Source organism: Hibiscus syriacus, unplaced genomic scaffold (assembly GCF_006381635.1).
Source record: "Hibiscus syriacus cultivar Baekdansim isolate YM2019G1 unplaced genomic scaffold, ASM638163v2 tig00110816_pilon, whole genome shotgun sequence".
Lineage (NCBI taxonomy): Eukaryota > Viridiplantae > Streptophyta > Magnoliopsida > Malvales > Malvaceae > Hibiscus > Hibiscus syriacus.
The window spans coordinates 123,983-145,116 of record NW_024062873.1 but is presented as its reverse complement, the minus strand read 5'-3'; the positions used below and the strand labels follow the sequence as shown (position 1 = coordinate 145,116).

The 21,134-nt window shown below is 38.3% G+C and overlaps 2 protein-coding genes across 4 annotated transcripts; both read right to left on the bottom strand.

Moving 5' to 3' along the window:
- Positions 1–455: 455 nt before the first annotated feature.
- On the bottom strand, positions 456–2,578 carry LOC120141908 (carbon catabolite repressor protein 4 homolog 4-like). The gene is made up of 8 exons (XM_039156670.1): positions 2,423–2,578; positions 2,277–2,326; positions 2,010–2,079; positions 1,740–1,861; positions 1,500–1,582; positions 1,180–1,354; positions 911–1,058; positions 456–829 (listed from the first exon to the last, which is right to left on the bottom strand). The coding sequence occupies exons 1-8, from the start codon at positions 2,576–2,578 to the stop codon at positions 494–496; spliced, it is 1,140 nt and encodes a 379-aa protein (XP_039012601.1). The 3' UTR covers positions 456–493.
- A 12,962-nt stretch (positions 2,579–15,540) lies between these two features.
- On the bottom strand, positions 15,541–20,926 carry LOC120141955 (pentatricopeptide repeat-containing protein At4g19440, chloroplastic-like). 3 transcript variants are annotated; one of them, XM_039156717.1, is made up of 5 exons: positions 18,107–20,926; positions 17,707–17,985; positions 17,506–17,593; positions 15,995–16,065; positions 15,541–15,882 (listed from the first exon to the last, which is right to left on the bottom strand). In XM_039156717.1, the coding sequence occupies exon 1, from the start codon at positions 20,728–20,730 to the stop codon at positions 18,139–18,141; it is 2,592 nt and encodes an 863-aa protein (XP_039012648.1). In that variant the 5' UTR covers positions 20,731–20,926; the 3' UTR covers positions 15,541–15,882; positions 15,995–16,065; positions 17,506–17,593; positions 17,707–17,985; positions 18,107–18,138. The 3 variants fall into 3 exon arrangements, with proteins under 3 accessions (XP_039012648.1, XP_039012647.1, XP_039012646.1); XM_039156716.1 differs by having other exon boundaries at positions 17,506–17,833; positions 17,912–17,985; XM_039156715.1 differs by having other exon boundaries at positions 17,506–17,985.
- Positions 20,927–21,134: the final 208 nt, after the last annotated feature.

Here is a 21,134-nt window from a genome sequence, read left to right as displayed (position 1 = left end):
ACTCGGAGCTTTCACGATGGACTTTTTCCACAAGTTCATTGCAGTTCTATTTCTTTCAGATTCTCCATCATCTCTCAGTAACTCAGTTCTAATATGTTACAAAGCCTCATATAGAATGCAATGAAGCATTCGTTGAATATATCATAAGGATGACGACGACGGTGATGATGTAATAAAAAACATATCATTCACCATTGCTAACAAGAAATCCCACATTAAGGTACATAGACATTGTATGTGAGTGGTTCTGGTTTTAGTGCTTATCCATCAATCGCTTACCTCAGCAATTTGCAAAGCTGATTCATAGACATAAAGCAAGTGCTACTCTACTCATAATTTACCATATTTCTCTCTTTCATCTCCCATCTGTATAGAGTTGCCCAATCCAACTTATCCCATAGCAAAATGTCATACAGTAGTACCCAACTTTATGATTACACAATTCCAATTCAAGAACCAGAATGCATCGAACAGACCAAATTCAGTTCATCAGCTAAATGGATTTTCGGATTTGAGCATTTTTGCCTTTGGTAATTTCAAATTCAGCACCTATTGGCAGATGATCACTCGGGTGGCTATAATTTGGCAATCCACCAGCAACATCAGGCGAATCCAACTCTGCAAGTTGGAGAATGCTGACAGGCATTAGGCCATCAGACGGAAAAAAGAAAATATAGTCAAGTGTATTTTTAAACTTGGGGGTGCAGGTCGTAAATGGTGGTTCTCCTCTAGCGGAAGCATAAACGCTGCACAAGGGAAGGGGAAGTTCTTCCAAAGGTCTATCTGATGATGCTGACAAAGTGTTACCAGAAATAATATACTGATAAACCTGCAAAATATAACTCACAACATTCAGAATGTTGCAGAAATTAACAGAAAAACAGGCTGTTGGTAACCACTCAAGGCATACCTCATCTCCAGGAGTTGAGTTGAAGTCACCACACAAAATTACTGAAGGAGTACATTTGAATCTGTCAGTCACAAGTGTTTTAAACTGAGCTAAGCGTGCTAAAAGATACTTGGCTTGGGCAAGCTTAACATCAGCCAATTTTGGATCCCTGTAAAAGAAAATTATAACAAAACGTACATATGCTTCAGCACAGCCAACTCTTGAAATCTAAAATGTAGAACACATGATAGCTATAGAGAATGGATGAATGAAAATTTTGGATTGTTTACCAATAAAGATGAGTGTTTGCTAGAATGACGACATGATGAGGAGGATGCTTGAATTTAAAGGCAGCCATAATTCCTACACAATCCTTTTTAAATCTTACGCGTGGATCATTGGGATCTCCATGATGCTGTGGACTACTTGTTACTGACAATCCTGAGAATTTTTCCAACAAATCATCCAAGCGGTGAACCACCAGAATACAAAATATCAAGCAACAAGTATAATGCAAGTGTGGTTGGATGCAGAAAGGAAATATACCAATAGATAAGGTTACCTTGCTTTGGATCACCCCTGTTGTTTCTGTTGGTCAGTGGAGCATTCCGCTTATCCGAAGATGAGGCTTCACCATGTACTGGGGGTACAAGATCATTATATTCTACCATTTCCTCTAAGAGCAATTCTGCACTGAAACAATTGTGCAATGATAGCTAGGAAAATAAGATGGTACGACAGCTTTTTGTAAACAAAAATGAGTCAAAATTCTAGTATATATTCTAGTAAGACATGTTGAAGGAGATTGTTTTGTAAAAGGAAAAAGAAAAACATAGTAGTTTAAGCACACCGGTTCTTCTTATAAAATATTCCACATCCATCACGCTTCTGTCCGCTTCTCTGAATATATATACCAGAATAGCCAAGGCCCTCCATCTTTTTTTTGTAAAAGGAGTCGAACTCATCTAATTCCTGGTACAAGTTTAGAACATATATAAGTGAAATCAGAATGTTATGGACATATGCACTCAATGTACACACAGATATATAGAGCCAAATGCATAGAAGAGTAGAAAAAAATGAAAATCTATGAATTTCATTGGAAGGAAGGAAAACAAACCTGAAGGGAATAAAAGTCAGATCCAAGGTTTTTAAGAAGATTTAAAATTTCTCGAGAACGATCGTTCCATCTGAAACAGCAGGGTTTGATGTTGATGGATTATATTTAGAGTACCAAGCCATCACTTGTGTATAAACACAGCAGACATCAATAGAGGCAGATACATATGTAGTATATAGTATGTACCGAACAATAATGAATCAAAACCAGTAAAATTGGAAAGACATAAAGAAATATATGTGAAGTGATTGTTTGATTCGAGCTGACCGGAGGCAGGGAGGCGGAGAATGCGGAAAAAAGTGGTCCTTGGTGTACACCTACGGGTGCAAAAAACAAATACAAGCATTGACTGATAATCTGAATAAAGGGAGTAGACCTCCCAACCCCAAAGAAAATGAGAACAGAAAAACTACCTGAGCCAAAATGTTGTATGATACAAGACGGAATCTGATAGCATCGGCTTGGCCTCTGGCATTGCCACCCCCTTCTAGCTTAGCGAATTCGCGAATTATTTGTGCCGACTGGCGGCTTCCTCCCGTGCTAGTGCTAGTGCTTGAACTCACACTCATTGTGCTGTTTCTTTCCAATCCAGAGACTAGATTAAGACACAACAAAGAAAAGATGACAAAAAAGAAGAAATCATGAAAGAAGGAAAGTTTCGGTGTAGATGGATCAATCCATAACTATAGATTTGAATTGTTACAGACAAGAAGACTATGAGAAAGAAGAAATCATGTTGACACACCTGTTTCTTCAAACCATGACTAGCGATCTACCAGAGACTATACAACGTCGTGATGAAGAGATATGGTTTGATTTTCCACCGGCGTATACGTGTTTTGGGCGGGAGGAGTTTTGCTTAATCATCGGTCTACGCTTCGGACACGATGATGTAGGTCGGTACACTAGACACATTACCCGCCCATCATGGCTATCCTGGGTTTTTCTTGAGCTGGAGAGGCCGAATCTACACGTAGAAGACCTGACAAGATTGTTGAATAAGAAAGATGGTTTTACTCGGATGGATGACGTCGACGTTGTCCGAGTATGCCTTCTAATTCTTTTGCATGCCGGCTTTTTAGGCAGAGAGGCCAGACAACCTATTCCAAATGATCTAATCAAATTGGTAGAAGACCTAAATGCGTGGAACCTGTTTCCGTGGGGCTCGTATTTATGGAAAGCTACATGGAATAAGTTATCGTCTGCCTTGGATGATTGAAAAGGTTTGCATGGCGATGGTTCCAAATACACTTTGACAGGCTTTATTTGGGCCTTTAAGGTAAGAATTTTTATATAATGTTTCCAAAATTATAAGTAATTATTTAACAATTACTAATGTTTGTTATTATATTGTTTGTAGATTTGGATATTTGAGGCCTTTCCCGCCATGAAGACATATGCAATAAAAACTTCAAATGATATTCTCAGGGCTATTTCCTGGAAGAGGAAACGGACCTTGCAATGGGAAGATTTACTACGGTATACGACAATAAATAATGTAAGTTAACATAAATACTACCATATGTTTATAAACAAGTTATTACTAGTACACGTTTAACTTTGTTTGAGCTTTTATATTGTTAGGAGGCCAATACTCCTCTACAGAGGCTGACACCCACGGAAGCTGAGCTTGCCACTGATTGGTGGCAAGCTAGTAAGCGTTTTTTTGATGGAACGGTTGATGAGCAGCCTCCACTTCGGGAGCCATCACCTCGCCCAGAGCTATCACCTCACCCAGAGCCATCATCTGATCGACCCGACTATACACCTCCACAACGACAGCCATCACCTATTTGTCACATCATCGAGCCTCTTCTCCACCATCACCGCAAGATAGGCGACCGGCAAAGATGCCACGACGTTTATCTCCCTGTTCTCCACCTCAACGGGATGAGTTAGGGGAGTTACGTGATGAGGTCAATGCCTTGCGTGAGGAGGTCGGTACTTTACGCAAAGACGATGGTGCATGGCGTGTTGAGGTGTCTATATTACGCGGTGAGGTAGCCGCTCTACGTGAGATGGTAGCATCGTTGCAGAATGAGGTTCATACTCTACGCAACGAGGTAAGTTTAAGATTTTTCATACTCGTAATTCATTCGGTTGCTGCCAATACTGTTAAAACTGTTTTTGTTAGTAATTTTTTTTGGTTTTGTTTTTATCTTTTGGTTGAAGTAATGCAATCCATTCAAGTTTCAATTTGCAGAAGAAGAATAGTTTACTTTCGCAACACGAAAATGACTATCTCAACGCGGAAATGGCTATCGCAATGCGAAATGAAAATCGCAACGACAAAATCGCAATGCGAAATGAAAATCGCAATGCGATTTGTGTTTCGCGTTGCGATTTTGTCGTTGCGATTTCATTTCGCATTGGGATTTTGTCGTTGCGATTTTCATTTCGCATTGCGATTTTGTCGTTGCGATTTGCATTTCGCATTGCGATAGCCATTTCCGCGTTGCGATAGTCATTTTTGTGTTGCGATTTTAAGTTTCGTGTTGCGAAAGTAAACTATTCTTCTTCTGGAATGTTTATATATGTTGTCCTTTTAAATGTTTATATAAGTGCTTACTTCTGAAATGTTATCTGAGCATTTTGTGAACTATGATAGAATAATGACTTGGGTGAATACAATGCTAGTTTGAAACATATTTGTCTTTGTTTAATATCATGTCTGTTTATTTACTAATTTATGTATTAATTTTTTTTAGCGGCCCGATAAGGTGGATGCTTTACGTCGGGTTTTCCTTGCACGACGGAGTTCACGCATCAGACGGCATGGACGTGTTATTACGTCTCCGTTCACCCCAATGGTGTGAAGACTCCGCAAGAAGAAGCCTGACTCACCTGTCATCCCTCAAGAGTCCCCTCCAATCGTTCAAGAGGCCCCTATCCTCCCTCAAGAGTCCCCCCCACCGTTCAAGAGGCCACTGTCATCGTTGAAGAGGTCCCTCCTACCATTCCAAAGCCCGATTCACATGGGGTAATATATCGAAGTATTGAGAAACCCCCACCAGTTCCGGACATGATGGATGAGAGTTGGCTCTCGTATGAGTTACCGGCTAGTACCCTTCCGGTATCTGAAGTGGAGAGGAGACAACTATCGGAAACAATTGTGGATAATACACTTCCGGCGGCTTTTCACGCAGTTCACTTGAAGAATCAACGAGATGAATCATTTTCGTTGGGCAACGGACAAGCTAAACTTTATCCTGCATGGTGGGAGGTCGATAAGGTTAGTGTTTATTTTTAAAATTTTTTAAAGGTGTTCATAAATAAGTGCGCAAATAAATGAATTATTACTTATGATTGCAGGTGTTTATCCCTGTTTTGGAACGTCGTCATTGGCTTCTCGTCCAACTTCAGCTCCCATCCCTGAAGATAATAGTATATGACAGCATGATAAATTACATACCACTGTCTGATTTGAGAGATATTATCAAGGGATGGAGCTCTCATTTGGCTAAATTCTTGGATGGGATTAATTATTGGACTCATTCTGGACACAAGAAGCCAAAGAAGTTCAATGTCACAGTTGTCAGAGACGAGACCGTGCCACAACAATCGCCGGGAGGCAGAGGGGATTGTGGTCCTCTCGTATGCATGTGCTTGGCGCGTTTGACGACGGGAAGCACAGAGTTTCTACCTCCCACCGATAGAGATAGAGCTGCAGTAGGCTTGTGGTTTCGGCATTATATGGCTAGAGCGATATATTCTAGACGCTGCCTACCTGCATCCGCGTTATGAAAGTATCCATTGTTAATTGGTAAGTCAAATGCAAGTTTTGTTAATATATATACTCCTTTTGGTTTGAAAATGTTTGGTTAAGTACCTATAATTCAATAATTTGTTGTTTGTAGGTTTTAGATGTGTAGGAAGTCTTGTTTGAGCAAATGTTTGGTTTTTGCAGGTTAATCCTTAAGTGAGCTGCGTGAAATGGATGTACGGGTGCAAAAGTTGATTCATTGATTCAATAATTGATGAGGAAATAAGAATTATTATTATTTTTTATTGTTTAATTGATTTGTAAAAAATGATTTGTAAATGTTGATTTGTTTAATTGGTGTGTACATAATTCTTATTTGTGCTTGTTTAATTGATTGAAATGTAATAGTTGATTTGTTGATTTTCAATCTGCATTATGTTGAAGGCAAAATAGACTATCGCAACACGAAACTGACTATCGCAACGAGAAAATCGCAATGCGATTTTCATTTCGCATTGCGATTTTCTAGTTGCGATGGCCATTTTCGCGTTGCGATTTTTCATTTCGAATTGCGATAGCCATTTTCGCGTTGCGATTTCCCCGTTGCGATAGTCAAATGAATGTCTAATAAGTGATAACAACTGAACAGATCATAGCAATGTTCAAACTCAAGTTACTAATACATGCCTAACTGAAAATGTTAAAAGTGCACACATAAAATACACATAATACAACGTTTGCATTTAAAAATCACCTAAGTTAACAGTCCCAAAAAGGTGAAGCTGGTTGTGATTGGGATTTTGAAGATGATTGCGATTTTCAGAATCTCGTTGCGAAAGTCAGAATCTCGTTGCGATTTTGTATTATCTCGTTGCGATAATCAGTATCGCATTGCGATTTTCCAAATTCGCATTGCGATTTACTTATTCGCATTGCGAAATAGGAAAATCGCAACGCGATACTTACTTTCGCAACGAGATAATACAGAATCGCAATGCGATTTTCAAAGTTTGCAATAGGTTTTAGTTTCGCAACGCAAATTTTTTGTGTATATATCTACGCAGAAGCAACAACTCATAACCTAAATCCCTAAATCGCAACTCATTCCATCTCCATCTATCACTCTCTCCGGCGATATCCGTTCCTATATCCGTTCCTACATCCTTCCCCATCCGGCAACAGGTCTTAGTTTCGCAGCTCGTTTGTTTAGTAAATTAATTTACAACCATGAAATCATCTAATGTTGATCATGTTTGGATAGATTTGTGTTTTGGAGGGTCATGGGAGAATGTTCATGGTGTTTTACAATATATGCCTTTACCCATGAATCTTCAACTAAAACTATCATTAAAAAAGTTAACTTATGAAACTCTAATGTTACGTGTTTCAAAGAAATTGAATTTAGAGCCCCTAAGTGGATTTAGGCTATCTTATCAGAGGAATGGTAAAGTTTATTTGTTAACCGACAATGAAGATGTTGAACGATTCATTGCTTACATTAGTGTTTCAAGTGATGATGTTACATTGTATGTTGTTGAACCTAGAAGTAGTATTGTTGGGTCAGTAGCGGGTAGTAATCAACTAAGTTTTTCTCAAAACCCACAACCTTTCTCTAATCCAAATCTCAATCAACTTTCAGCACCAAATTCCGGTTTTCGTATTGACCAATTAGACGATGATGAGCCAACAGAAAAAATTGTGAGTACTAGTCAGTATTCGAAATTTGATCTTGGTCAATACCCGGACTTTGATATTGGTCAATACTCAGATTTTGATGATGTTTCAGAAGAAGAAACAGACCCTGCGTGTAATGATTTTGATATTGGTCAATACCCAAATTTTGATGATGAAACAACCGTTGCCGAGGAAGATGTTGTTGATGATAATAAGGAGGAAGTGGAGGTTGTGAATGAACATGTTGAACATCCATTCTGTAATTCATATAATCCTGAAGAAGAAAAAGAAGAAGAAAAAGTCCCCGAAGAAAAGAAAATGCCACGGGAGTATAACTGGAATATGCCAGAATTACTTCAGATACCGGAAGAAGAGTTGGTAAAGAAATCAGTTGATTGTTACACAAAAGTTATTTGTATCAAGAAAGATGATTGTTTTGATACAAAGGAAGACTTGAAGATAGCTTTGTATACGAAATGTGTGGAAGATGGCTATCAACTAAAAGTTAACAAATCAAGCAAAGATCGTTTCGAAACAAGGTGTATGATTGACAAAAATTGTACGTGGCGTATGATTGCAAAGAGGATAAAAGATTGCGAAATGTTTCAAGTTAGGACTTTTATTGATAAACATACATGTTCAAGAACCCAAGTTTTTCCTCACCATAGACAGGCAAACAAAAAGGTGTTGGGTGGTTTTCTGGCTGAGTTAATGTTTTTGAATGACAGGGTATATCGGGGACATGAAATTATGACTGACATGAATGCTCGGTTCAAGATTAGTATATCATATTCTCAAGCTTGGAGAGCCAATTGTTATGCCTTGGAATTGTTGAGGGGGTCGCCAGAAGCATCGTTTGCCCAACTACCGGCTTATTGTCACAATTTAAAGCTGAAAAATCCTGGGTCGGTAACTCATATCAAAATAGATAGAGATGGACGCTTTGAGTTACTGTTTATCACCATTGGTGCTGCGGTTAGTAAATCAATATAATTTTGTTGACTCATTTCTGTTAGTTACATGCATTTCACATTTAAATGATTATATTTCTTGTGTATATTATTTTGTAGATTCGTTCGTTTATTACTTGCATGCGCCCAGTTATTATAGTTGACGGATCACATTTGAAAGGTCGATACCTTGGAGTAAACTTATTAGCAGTAGCCATGAATGCTAACAATGGGATATTCCCAATAGCTTACGGGGTTGGCAAATCTGAAACCTCTGATTCATGGACATGGTTTATAGGGCATCTTAAGGATTGCATAGGTCCTATTAACAATCTGACAATCATATCCGATAGGGCAAATTCAATTGACAACGCTGTTAGAAGGTGTTTCACAGATGCTTTTCATGGACTTTGTGGTGTTCATTTGTATAGAAATCTAAAATCAAGGTCTGCTGGTATAAAAAAGCACAAATGGACATACTGGAAGACTATAAAAGCTTATCGGGAAGTGGATTTCAATAAGCATATAAACTGCTTAAGATGTGTTTTGCCTCAGTGTGCTCAAACACTAGAAGATGTCGGGTTTGAAAGATGGTCAAGAGTACATCAACTTGGAGCAAGATATGGTTTCATGACGTCTAATAGTGCAGAATCAATCAACGCTCTAAGTCGTCATTCCCGAAAATTACCCATTATTATGTTAATGGAGTTTTTTCGAGCCTCTATTCAACAATGGTACTACAAGAAAAGAAACCATACAGGTATTATTTCTTTGAATTCGTAACTTATCATATATTTTACTAAGTATTATTTATTTAAATTTACAGGAACATTGGAACATCGTGTTACACCATGGACTGAAAAAAAGATAACGAAACGTGTTGTGAAGTCAACGTCATGGAGAGTTGAACCATGTTCAAACACTTTGTTTGAAGTACTGGATAATAACTTAAATGGGCTTGTCGATCTAAATGCAAGGACGTGTAGTTGTATGAAATGGCAAACATCTGGTTATCCGTGTGGCCATGTTATAAAAGTTGCTCTTCATCTAAACCAAGATGATTCAAGCACATACGCTATGGATTGCTACACTACAAAAGTATATCGACAGACTTATGCCGAGATTGTCTACCCTATTCCACATCCTTCTGAGTGGGACATACCAGATGACTTACAAACAGTTTTGCCACCAGCCATGGACAGAAGGCTACCTGGCCGACCAAAAAGTCACGATCGTATACCGTCTAAGGGTGAAGAGAAGAAGAGATCGACATGTAGTCGGTGCAAGGAAAGTGGTCATACAAGGTTGACATGTGGATCACCAGTGCCATCACAATCATCTTTTCCTCTACCAAAATATGGATCATCATCAAAATCCAAAGCTCATATGGTGTCAAGAAAAAGGCAATCAAAATCGCAATCATCTTTAAAATCCCAATCACAACTGGCTTCATCTTTTGGGACTGTTAACTTAGGTGATTTTTAAATGCAAACGTTGTATTATGTAGATTTTATGTGTGAACTTTTAACATTTTCAGTTAGGCATGTATTAGTAACTTGAGTTTGAAAATTGCTATGATCTGTTCAGTTGTTATCACTTAATAGGCAATCATCTTAATGTCTATCGCAACACGGAAATTACTATCGCAATGCGAAATGAAAATCGCAACGAGAGAATCGCAATACGAAATGAAAATCGTAACGCGAATTTTGCAATGCGAAATGAAAATCGCAACGAGGGAATCGCAATGCGAAATGAAAATCGCAACGCGAATTTAATTTCGCGTTGCGATTCTCTCGTTGTGATTTTCATTTCGCGTTGCGATTCTCTCGTTGTGATTTTCATTTCGCATTGCGATAGTACATTTTTCCTTCAACATAATGCAGATTGAAATCAACAAAATCAACCATTACATTTCAATCAATTAAACAAGCACAAATAAGAATTATGTTAACATCAATTAAATAAATCAACTTTTACAAATCAATTAAACAATCAAAAATTAAGCAATAATTCTTAGAGAAAATAACACTTCTACTATTGAATTAACTTTTGCAGCCATACATCATTTTCACGCAGCTCACTTCTGAGATTAACCTGCATAAACCAAACATTTGCTCAAACAACACTTTCTACACATTTAAAACCTACAAACAGCAAATTATTGAATTCTAGGTACTTAACCAAACATTTTCAAACCACAAGCCTATAAACATACCAATTGTTTATGGACATTTTTATAACGCGGATGCAGGTAGGCAGCGTCTCGTATATATCGATCTAGCCATATAATGCCGAAACCACAAGCCTACTGCAGCTCTATCTATATCGGTGGGAGGTAGATACTTTATACTTCCTGTGATCAAACGGTCCAACGCGAAGCATACGAGAGGACCACAATCCCCTCTGGGTCTTTTCGTTTGTTGTGGTGCGGTCTCATCTCTGCTAACTGTAATATTGAGCTTCTTTGGCTTCTTGTTTCCAGAACGAGTCCAATAATTTATCGCATCCAAGAATTTAGCCAAATAAGAGCTCCATCCCTTAATAATATCTCTTAAATCAGCCAATGATATGTAATTTATCATGCTGTCATATACTATTGCCTTAAGGGATGGGATCTGAAGTTCGACGAGAAGCCAATGGTTACGTTCCAAAACAGGGATAAACACCTGCAATCATAAGTAATAATTCATTCATTTGTGCAATTATTTATGAATACCTTTAAACTCAATCTAAAATAAACACTAACCTTATCGACCTCCCACCATGCAGGATAAAGTTTAGCTTGTCCATTGCCCAACGCAAATGATTCATCTCGTTGATTCTTCAAGTGAACGGCGTTAAAAGACGTCGGCATAATTGTATATCGTGTATTTCTTTTATTTTCCTTAAGTTTCCTAATTATTAGAAGACGTGACACCCACGCATCGATATGTTGTTTTACAAAAAAAAACATATATTAGTAACTTACATAAATTTAAAAAAAAAATCAAATTAAAATATAAGAAAAATATAAGACTTACCCTCCATCGAAATAGCCATTGTCTTCGACCCCTAATAATACGCCCCACCAAGACCGATCAAGCAACAAATAGATATCATCGTTGAGCTTGCATATGTCAGTGAAACACCCCTGGCTCCACTCATGTAGATAAAAATCAACTGCGGTCTTAGCCCAAAGGGTGTTATCCAGAATTGTGTTCGGTAGTTGTTTCCTCTCCACTTCAGATACCGGTATGGTACTGGCCGGTAACTCATACGAGAGCCAACTTGAATCCATCATGTCCGACACGTCAGAGGGTTTCTCAAGAATCCTACATATGACGCCATGTGAATCGGGCTCTTGAATGGTGGGAGGGACCTCTTCAACGATGACAGTGGCCTCTTGAACGGTGGGAGGGGACTCTCGAGGAATGATAGGGGCCTCTTCAACGATAGGAGTGGACTCTTGAGGGATGACAGGCGAGTCAAGCTTCTTCTTGCGGTGTCTTCGCACTATTGGGGTATACGGAGACTTAATAGCACGTGCACGCCGTCTGATGCGTGAACTCTGTCGTGCAAGAAAAACCCGACGTAAAGCATCCACCTTATCGGTCTGCTAAATAATTAAATACAAATATCAATAAAAAAACAGACATGATATTTAAACAGTGAAAACAAAGACAAATATATTTCAAACTTTCAACCAAAAGACAAAACAAAGACAAATACTAACTTCACAGTGTTAAAGAATACACAGTTTAGCAGAATTGGCAGCAACCGAATAAATTTACTTCAACCAAAAGACAAAACAAAAAGACAAATACTAACTTCACAGTGTTAATAAACAGTTTAGCAGTATTGGCAGCAACCGAATAAATTTACTAAGCAATCTAAGTGAAATGGTTAATTTAAGTGAAATTACGAGTAAATTTATCATCAAGTTAAATATGGAAAATCTTAAACTTACCTCGTTGCATAGAGTATGAACCTCATTCTGTAACGATACTACCATCTCACGTAGAGCGACAACCTCACCACGTAAAGTAGATACCTCCACACGCCATGCACCATCGTTATCGCGTAGAGTACCGATCTCCTCACGCAAGGCATTGACCTCATCACGTAACTCCCTTGACTCATCCCGTGGAGGTGGAGAACAGGGAGATAGAAGTCGTGGCATCTTTGTCGATCGCCTATCATGAGGTGATGGTGGAGAAGAGGCTCGATGATGTGACGAGATAGGTGATGGCTCTCGTTGTAGAGGTGTATAGTCGGGTCGATCAGGTGATGGCTCTGGGTGAGGTGATGGCTCTCGAAGTGGAGGAAGTGGAGGCTGCTCATCATTCGTGCCATCAAGAAAACACTGACTAGCTTGCCACCAATCAGTGGCAAGCTCAGCCTTCGTGGGTGTCAGTCTCATTAATGGAATGTTGGCCTCCTAAAAATATAAAAACTCAAACAAAGTTAAACGTCTACTATTAATAACTTGTTTATATATGATAGTATTTGTGTTAACTTACATTATTTATTGTCGCATATGGTATTAAGTCTTCCCAATCCAACAGACGTTTCCTCTTCCAGGAAATAGCCTTGGGAATATCATTTGAAGTTTTTATTGCATATGTCTTCATGGCGGGAAATGCCTCGAATATCCAAATCTACAAACAATATAATAACAAACATTAGTAATTGTTAAATAATTAATTATAATTTTGAAAACATTATATAGAAATTCTTACCTTAAAGGCCCAAACAAAGCCTGACAAAGTGTATTTCGACCCATCGCCCCGCAAACTTTTGCGGTCATCAAAGGCAGACGACAACTTAGTCCAGGTAGCTTTCCATATATACGAACCCCACGGAAACAGATTCCATGCATTTAGGTCCTCTACCAATAATATTAGCTCCTGAGGAATAGGTTGTCTGGCCTCTCTGCCTAAAAAGCCGGCATACAAAAGTAGTAGAAGGCATACTCTGACAACATCGACGTCATTCATCCGAGTTAAACCATCTTTCTTATTAAACAATTTCTTCATGTTGTCGACGTGTAAGTTCGGCTTCTCTATTGACTCATCAGGAAAAACCCTAGATAACCATGATGGGCGGGTGATATGACGAGTGTACCGGCCTACATCATCGTGTCCGAATCGTAGACCAATGAATAAGCAGAACTCCTTCCGCCCAAAACAAGTATACGCCGGTGGAAAATGAAACCATATCTCTTCCTCACCACGTTGTATACTGTCGGGTAGATCGCTAGTCATGGTCTGAAGCCACAAATTGGTCAAATTAGCATCTCCACCCGGATGCTGTACTCTCAGCCATGGCCCGAAGCAGGTTTCCTCAAACAATTTTCTTTGTGCAGGTGAAAGCTTCGAAGCAATTGTAGTGGCTAGGCTAACTTTATTCCTTAATGTCAATGAAGCCGAAAAAAATTTCTACAAAAACAATAAACATATCAAGTTAGATATACCAAAAACTACACTGTCAAGATATACCAAAAACAATAAACATAAATAGTAGTTTATTCTTGAAACTAAAATTTGCAACACTGTTTTGTCTTTTGGTTGAAATGAAAATCGCAACGAGATAATGAGAATCGCAACGCGGAAATGACTATCGCAACGAGAGAATCGCAACGCGAAATGACTATCGCAACGAGAGAATCGCAACGCGAAATGAAAATCACAACGAGAGAATCGCAACGCGAAATGAAAATCGCAATGCGATTTTGGTTTCGCGTTGCGATTTTTATTTCGCGTTGCGATAGTTATTTCCGCGTTGCGATTTTCATTCTCGAAACTATTATTCTTCTGCATTACTTCAACCAAAAGACAAAACAAAGACAAATACTAACTTCACAGGCTAAACAGTTTAGCAGTATTGGCAGCAATCGAATGAATTTAATAAGAAATCTAAGTGAAATGGTTAATCTATTATTGAAATTACTAGTAAACTTATTATCAATATCAATATGAAAAACCTAAAATAATGCAAAAATTTCAAAATAAAAATAAAACAAAACTAACCCTCGGAAGTTGATTTTCCATTTCTGAATGATTGTGAGGGATTTTTGACTGTGAATGGTTGTGAGGGATTTCGCCGGCGATGGGGACGGAAATCTTCGGAGATGGGGACGGATTTCGCCGTAGAGAGTGAGAGATGGAGATGGGACTGAGTGTTGTGATTTTAGGTTTGAGGTTATGAGTTGCGATTAATGTGGACGGTTCAGTTTCCGATTTATTAAGAAAAAATTCGTGTTTGGAATTTGAAAAAAAAAATACGCGTTAATACGAATGGCACTATGTAAATCGCATTGCGATAGTAAGATTCGCATTACGATTTACGTATTCGCATTGCGAATTATGAAAATCGCAACGCGAATACGTAAATCGCAATGCGAATTAGGAAAATTGCATTGCGATAGTCAGTATCGCATTGCGATTTACTTATTCGCATTGCGAATTGGGAAAATCGCAACGCGAAATTGAAAAATCGCAACGCGAAATTGGAAAATCGCATTGCGATAGTCATAATCGCGTTGCGAATCTGGAAACTGATTTGCGATAATGGAGATCGCGTTGCGAATTAGCGATCGCATTGCGATTTTATTGGTCATTTTGGCAAATCCGGAAAAAGTTGGTTAAAATCGTATATTATATGGGATTTTTTGTCACTGAGGTTATTTTCTCTTTATTGTATTTGGGAGGAGAAGAATAGTAGACAATTTAAAACCATTGTTAGACGGAAGGAGATTTTGTTGGCCCGTTGGATATCATTAGGGATATAGTGAGGATCAAGCTTACAAATAGAACATTTATATGGTAGATAATGTAAATAGAAGGCTTTGTGCTAGATGGGGTATTCCCCTTTGAGGTATCCTTATTTTTGCTGGATGCTTCGTAATTTGCAGCAGGTTTCTGCTTTCTTTGGGTAATATGCACAATTTATCTAAAAATAATAATAATAAAGGAGATGACATGGGGAGATTCCTTGTAGAACATAGATATGTAACGTATAGTAGGGCATTAGCAAAAGACTAGCAAATATGAATGTTATAAAAAATAAAAAAATTCAAGAACCTGTTATTAGTAAAGCAACGATAAATCTAAGCCGATATCTCATCGGAGTAGAGGGGATTAAAAAGAAAGAAACAAAGTAATTATGCTGCGATGAAATTTATATACGTTTCAACAGATAATAAATCAATATCAAATTTATATACGTTTCAAAATTGAGAGCATTACACTGAAGCTCGAAAATCTCGGCAATTTGACATTTTCTCTCTATGACATTTACATGACATGACAGAATCTAATTCAGTATCCAAAAAAAAGGTTGGGGGTTGACCTACCACCTCCTTGGCCAAAGACTGAAAACAGGAATCTAGCTGATAAGGTCTTCTCTACCTACCGATTAACGAGGAATGGTGAACGATTTGCCCGTCCACAAAACAGGAAGGCAGTAGGTCCCTGCCCATACAATATGCCACATAGTTGCATGCAGAGAAAGTGAGGAACTTGATTGGTGACACATGGCACTTCTATTCATCCAGGAGAAGTTCCTGGAAGTTTTTAAAAGTATTTAGGACAAAACTTTCAGAATATACGTGAAGCAAAACTAACTGGTAAACAAAATTAGACCCACTAAATTTAAATGTCCAAATAGATCCTTACTCGCCCATATCATCTTCATTATGTAAGAAAGTCATCACGTCCCCCGCACAAGCACATCCTGCAGCATCAGCCTGTTGCATGTAAAAACTCCTTCAGGAATCTGAAGCTCAAATAAAGGTATGAGAAGCAAAAGATCAGAACAGCTGTTAGTAACTAGGAAAAGAAAATTTAAATAAAGGTATCCACAAGATAAAAAGATATGGATGTTTGTTACATAACACTAAAGATATAATTAGGAGCTTTACACCTCTTTTAATTAGGATAACAGAAAAAATACTTATGGTTAAGATTAGTGATTATTCTTACACGTTATTGAAGAAGGGCATTTGGAGGGTCACTTTCGAAGACATTCCACTAAGCAAGATAGGCATCATGTCCAAGGTTTGAGTTTATAATTTTTTATCAATCAACCTTTGTTTTTTCACATTTCTTGAGCAGAAACATCGCTTTCTCAATTGATAATTTAAGAGTTATTTTACAAAATGAAAGCATAGGAATGAAGCATCATGAGTTTAGCATTTATAGAACGGAGCTCTCTAATAAAATCCATTAAAATAATGCATGCATTAATATTCAATCTCAACATATTGTATCCTACTCTTTCTAAGACTTGTACAGAACCCACAAGGCCACAACACTCTCTCTCTCTACCCTCGATCTACATCTAAATATGGAGGGAAGAATATCTTCAAGGAACAAGCCGGTACCTGCAGAAAGGATTTCCTTGGTCTATCTCTATTTTCTGGTCCCACATCAGAGCTTCTTATATAGGATTCTTGTTCATTTCTGTAAGTCAATTTTAAATGATTTTTCATAGCTTGGAACTTGAAATATCCGGATATGTAATAGTGCAATAGTTTCTACATAATACTTGTCCATAATAATAACCATATGAAGAACTGATAGATACTTTTCTGTTAAAGTGTACTTTCATATGCAAAAAAAATATGCAAATTTGTAAATTGTGCTCTAGGGCAGGTGATATTTGGAATCTTGGCATTTTATTTCTTAATCCATGTGCTAGATGTTCCCCTCAACAATCAGGGCAGGTTCTAATGGCATGAGAAAAAATGAACCTAAAAAATGTACTTGTCCTCAGTGGAGACTACTAAAATATTATACCAAAGACTTGACTTGAAAATAATTGCACCTACATTGGAGATGACCCCGAGAGATAGGGTGCCACTGTTTGTTAAGTTTGGCATATTCAAAGCCCCAAGTTATATGAATTATACTCATTTACGCAATTATGAGAAATGTAGATTGTCAGCACAGTTCTTCCAACTTTCAATTAAAATTAAATCATAATATACATTTTAAATAAGCTTCTCAAACAATCAAGCCAAAGGTATATTAAACTCTGATTATTCAGTCCAAGTGCCTTTAAATGAAGAGTTAAGACCCCTACAACAAAGCTGTAGCTAGAATTGTCCTTTTAAAAGTATTAGAATCACGTATTACGACTGAACTTTAGAATAAACAAAAGGAAAAACCATCTTTCCAATCCTAACCTGTAACAAGTCTACTAGAGGCATCATCTCAATGGCTCAATCTGTCCTATGTCAGGTACCCAGCAAAATCCTTTTGTTGCAGACCAGCCTAGTCAAGAGAATTTTGTAGCGAGCGCAATAAGAAAATGTCAGGAAAAAGTCATGACTAGTGAACCAGACCCTGAAGTCTATTAGAGCAATATAAAAGATGCTAGAAAGTACCTTAAAAGTCCAAGAATGGCCTAGTACTCCATTGCTTCTGACAACCCGCCAGGAAGGTCAATAAGTAAAGAATTCGTACGATTATTATATTGGATAGAAATCCACAGTCACAGCATAAGTAAAACACCTATCAAAGCCATTAGGCAAAAAGCTTAAATGCAAGAGTAAATAAAAAGATTAAGAATTACAAGATGAAGCAACGAACCTCAGATGTGTAACAACCAGAACAGAATTCTAAAAAGAGAAGTATCATTGTTGTCCCGTAGTCAACAAGCTTTCCTGATAAAGAGCAATGCAAAATACAAATGATCAAACATGGTAAAGCAACAATCTTGCAGAGTGGGACATTATATATAATTTTATTGCATGGATCTAGTAAGATATCACAGCAAGACTATACCAAACAGAAAATGCTCCCAACTTTCAACAACTTCATTCTTGGTTAGAGAATGCGGACGGCTGATAGCACCCATTGACCAAAGTCGTATATGTAATATCATCTAATGCTAATCCTTCACTATTCATACCATCACATACTCTAAAAGAATCATCCACCCTTCCCTCCTTACATAATCCATTCATAAAGGCATTATAAGTGACGACATCTGGTGCAATTCCATTTTTAATCATCTGAGTTAGAAGCTTGGTGGCTTCTTTCATATTACCTAATTTGCAGTATCCATCGATCATGACAGTATAGGTAATCTTATTCGGTTGTATGTTATATGAAGACATTTCTTGTATAAGACTCCCAGCTTTATCCATCTGACCTATCCTACAATAACCTCTAACTAGTGCGGTATAACATATGACATTTGGCAACAAGTCCAAACCTCTCATTTCCACAATAAGTTGTCTTGCATCATCAGGAAGACCCAATTTGCACATTCCGTGTATTAAAGAAGAATAAGTGGCAATATTTGGTAGGATGCCCTTGCTTTTCATGTCATCACGAAGTTGACAGGCCGACGTCATATTCCCATTTTTACAGTAAGCTTTAATCATTGTATTGTAAATAACAATGTTGGGCTCCAGTTTGTTAGCAACCAAGTCATCGAACAAATTTTGACACTCCTCAATTTGATCAACTGTACCATATCCGTCTATCAAGATTGCATATGTAAAAACATTGGAAACTATACCATGTCTTTTGCTTTCATCCCAAACCTTGACAGCATCTTCCATTTTCCCCATATTTGAAATGCCATGTATAAGCAAATTGTAAGTGTAAATGTCAGGCTGAATTCCCCGCTTAAACATCTCTTCCTTTAACCTAAAAGCTTCTTCCACTCTTCCCTCTTTGCAACATCTCAAGATAAGTGTATTGTATGAGACCCTATCCAATGTCAAACCCCTCTGTGACATCTCCTTTAGAAGCCTGATAACCTCTTGCATCTGACCTGCCTCACACAAACCATGAATTAAAGCATTTGAGGTCACAATGTTAGAAGGAAATCCTTTCTCAGAAAGATTAAACCAAAGCTCAATAGCCTCGAAATGCTTTTTGTCCTTGCAAAGTCCACCAACCAACATGGTCATCAGCCCGTCATTGGGCCTTAAATCTCTCAACAACATTTCCTTGGTAAAATGTAGAGCAGAATCAAACCTAGACTTCAAGCATAACCATTGAATTACAGAACTAAAGGAGCCAATGTTTATAGACAACACTCTAGATAACATTTCCCTTAAAAGATTCTCAGCATGCTCCATTTGGTCAATCCTGCAGAAACCCTGCATAAGTGAATTGAATGTTACAGAATTAGGCTCCACCCCATTGAATAGCATGTGATCCTTTATCCTAAGTGCCTCATCCATATTTCCCATTTTGCAGTAGCCAGCAATTAATGTATTATATACAAACTCGTTAGGGATAAAGCCCTTATCAGACATTTCCTTCAAAATTGAATTGGCTTCCGCAAATTTATCCAACTTAATCAAACCATTGATAAGAACACTATATGTAATGAGGCTGGGGTCAACTCCCTGTTTTCTCATGTTCTGTTTAATCTGAAATGCCTCATCCAGTTTGCCACTCTTACATAATCCATGGACAATATTATTGTAGGTGACTACATTCGGAGAGATACCCAGGCTTTCCATTGTAGAGAACAGGGTGAGAGCGTCCTGAATTCTGCCACCCTTGCAAAATCCATTAATCATGGTAGTACACAAGTAGACATCAAGAAAAACGGAACGAGACAAAGTTTCAAACACTTGATACGCCTTTTGCAGTTCGTTAGCCTTAACCAAAGAATTCAAGAAAAAGTTGCAAGTCTTGGAAGAAGGAAAAATACCCTTGTCTGCGAGTGTGAAAAAGACATCAATAGCGCAAGTAAAACCCACATTCTTGAACTGGGTGCAATAGAGATGCAGTAACAAATCAACCCCCGCAACCCCCTTAAAAGAGGTATCCAAATCCGCCAATGCACTCGCAATCTGAATATGACTAATGGCATGATTGTCAAGAGAGAAAAGTAGCAGCTTCCCATCAATCAAACGAATCAAAAGCAACCTAGCAGCGGAAGAATGATTGGAAAGAAGCAAAAGAATCAAGACACAATAGGACCGAAGCGTAAAACGGAAGTTAAAAGAACGGGCAGCAAGGGAAAAAAAGTTCAAAGTGGTTTTGGGATTGACATGGGAGGAAACAGAGAAGAAGAATCGATCAAAATCTGAAGGGGACAAAAGAGGAATAAGCTGTTTAGATCTGGACGAATCCAGTGATGGCTTAGAGAGAACAGAAGACAGACTATCTAGCAAACTCCGGTTATTACGGTGGGAAGAGGAGTGGTTTAGAGTCACAGGCGGAGGCGGCGGCGGTGACGGTGGAGGATTGAGCTGTGGAACAGCAGGAGAAAGGTTGGTAGACGACGATGTAACGCATGTCAAGGGGCGAGTGATTGGGGTGTAGATATAGATGGGTTTGGTGACAGCCGTCAGTCTTCTCACATCCATTGCTAACAATGTTTTTGGGAAAAGATAATCAAACGATAATGGTGAAATTGAAAATGGGAACGGGATCATAGGTTCATTGGAGATCGAGAGGATGATAAGCAGCCACGCTCATACCGATTTCCACACAACAAACATTTTTCTTTTTTACCTACTTACACCCCTTCCGAGAGTCGACTCAGTTAACTCGGCTTGCTAAAACTAAAAGACTAGGCCGGCTGCCAATTCAATTGATTGCGGAATGCAGGCAGGTGTACACAAGGAAGAAAGAAACGAAACAAGAAATAAATGGGCGACAGCACAACAATGAAGAAATGATGAATCAGGGTTCAGAGATTTTGACGTAGATCAGATCAGGATATTACAATACGGGCTTTTCAACCCAACTGAACTAGCCCACTTTTGGATTGGACTTAAGCTCATAGCCTGGTGGCATGGTATGTATAATATTGAGGAAAGGAGACACAAGCTATGAA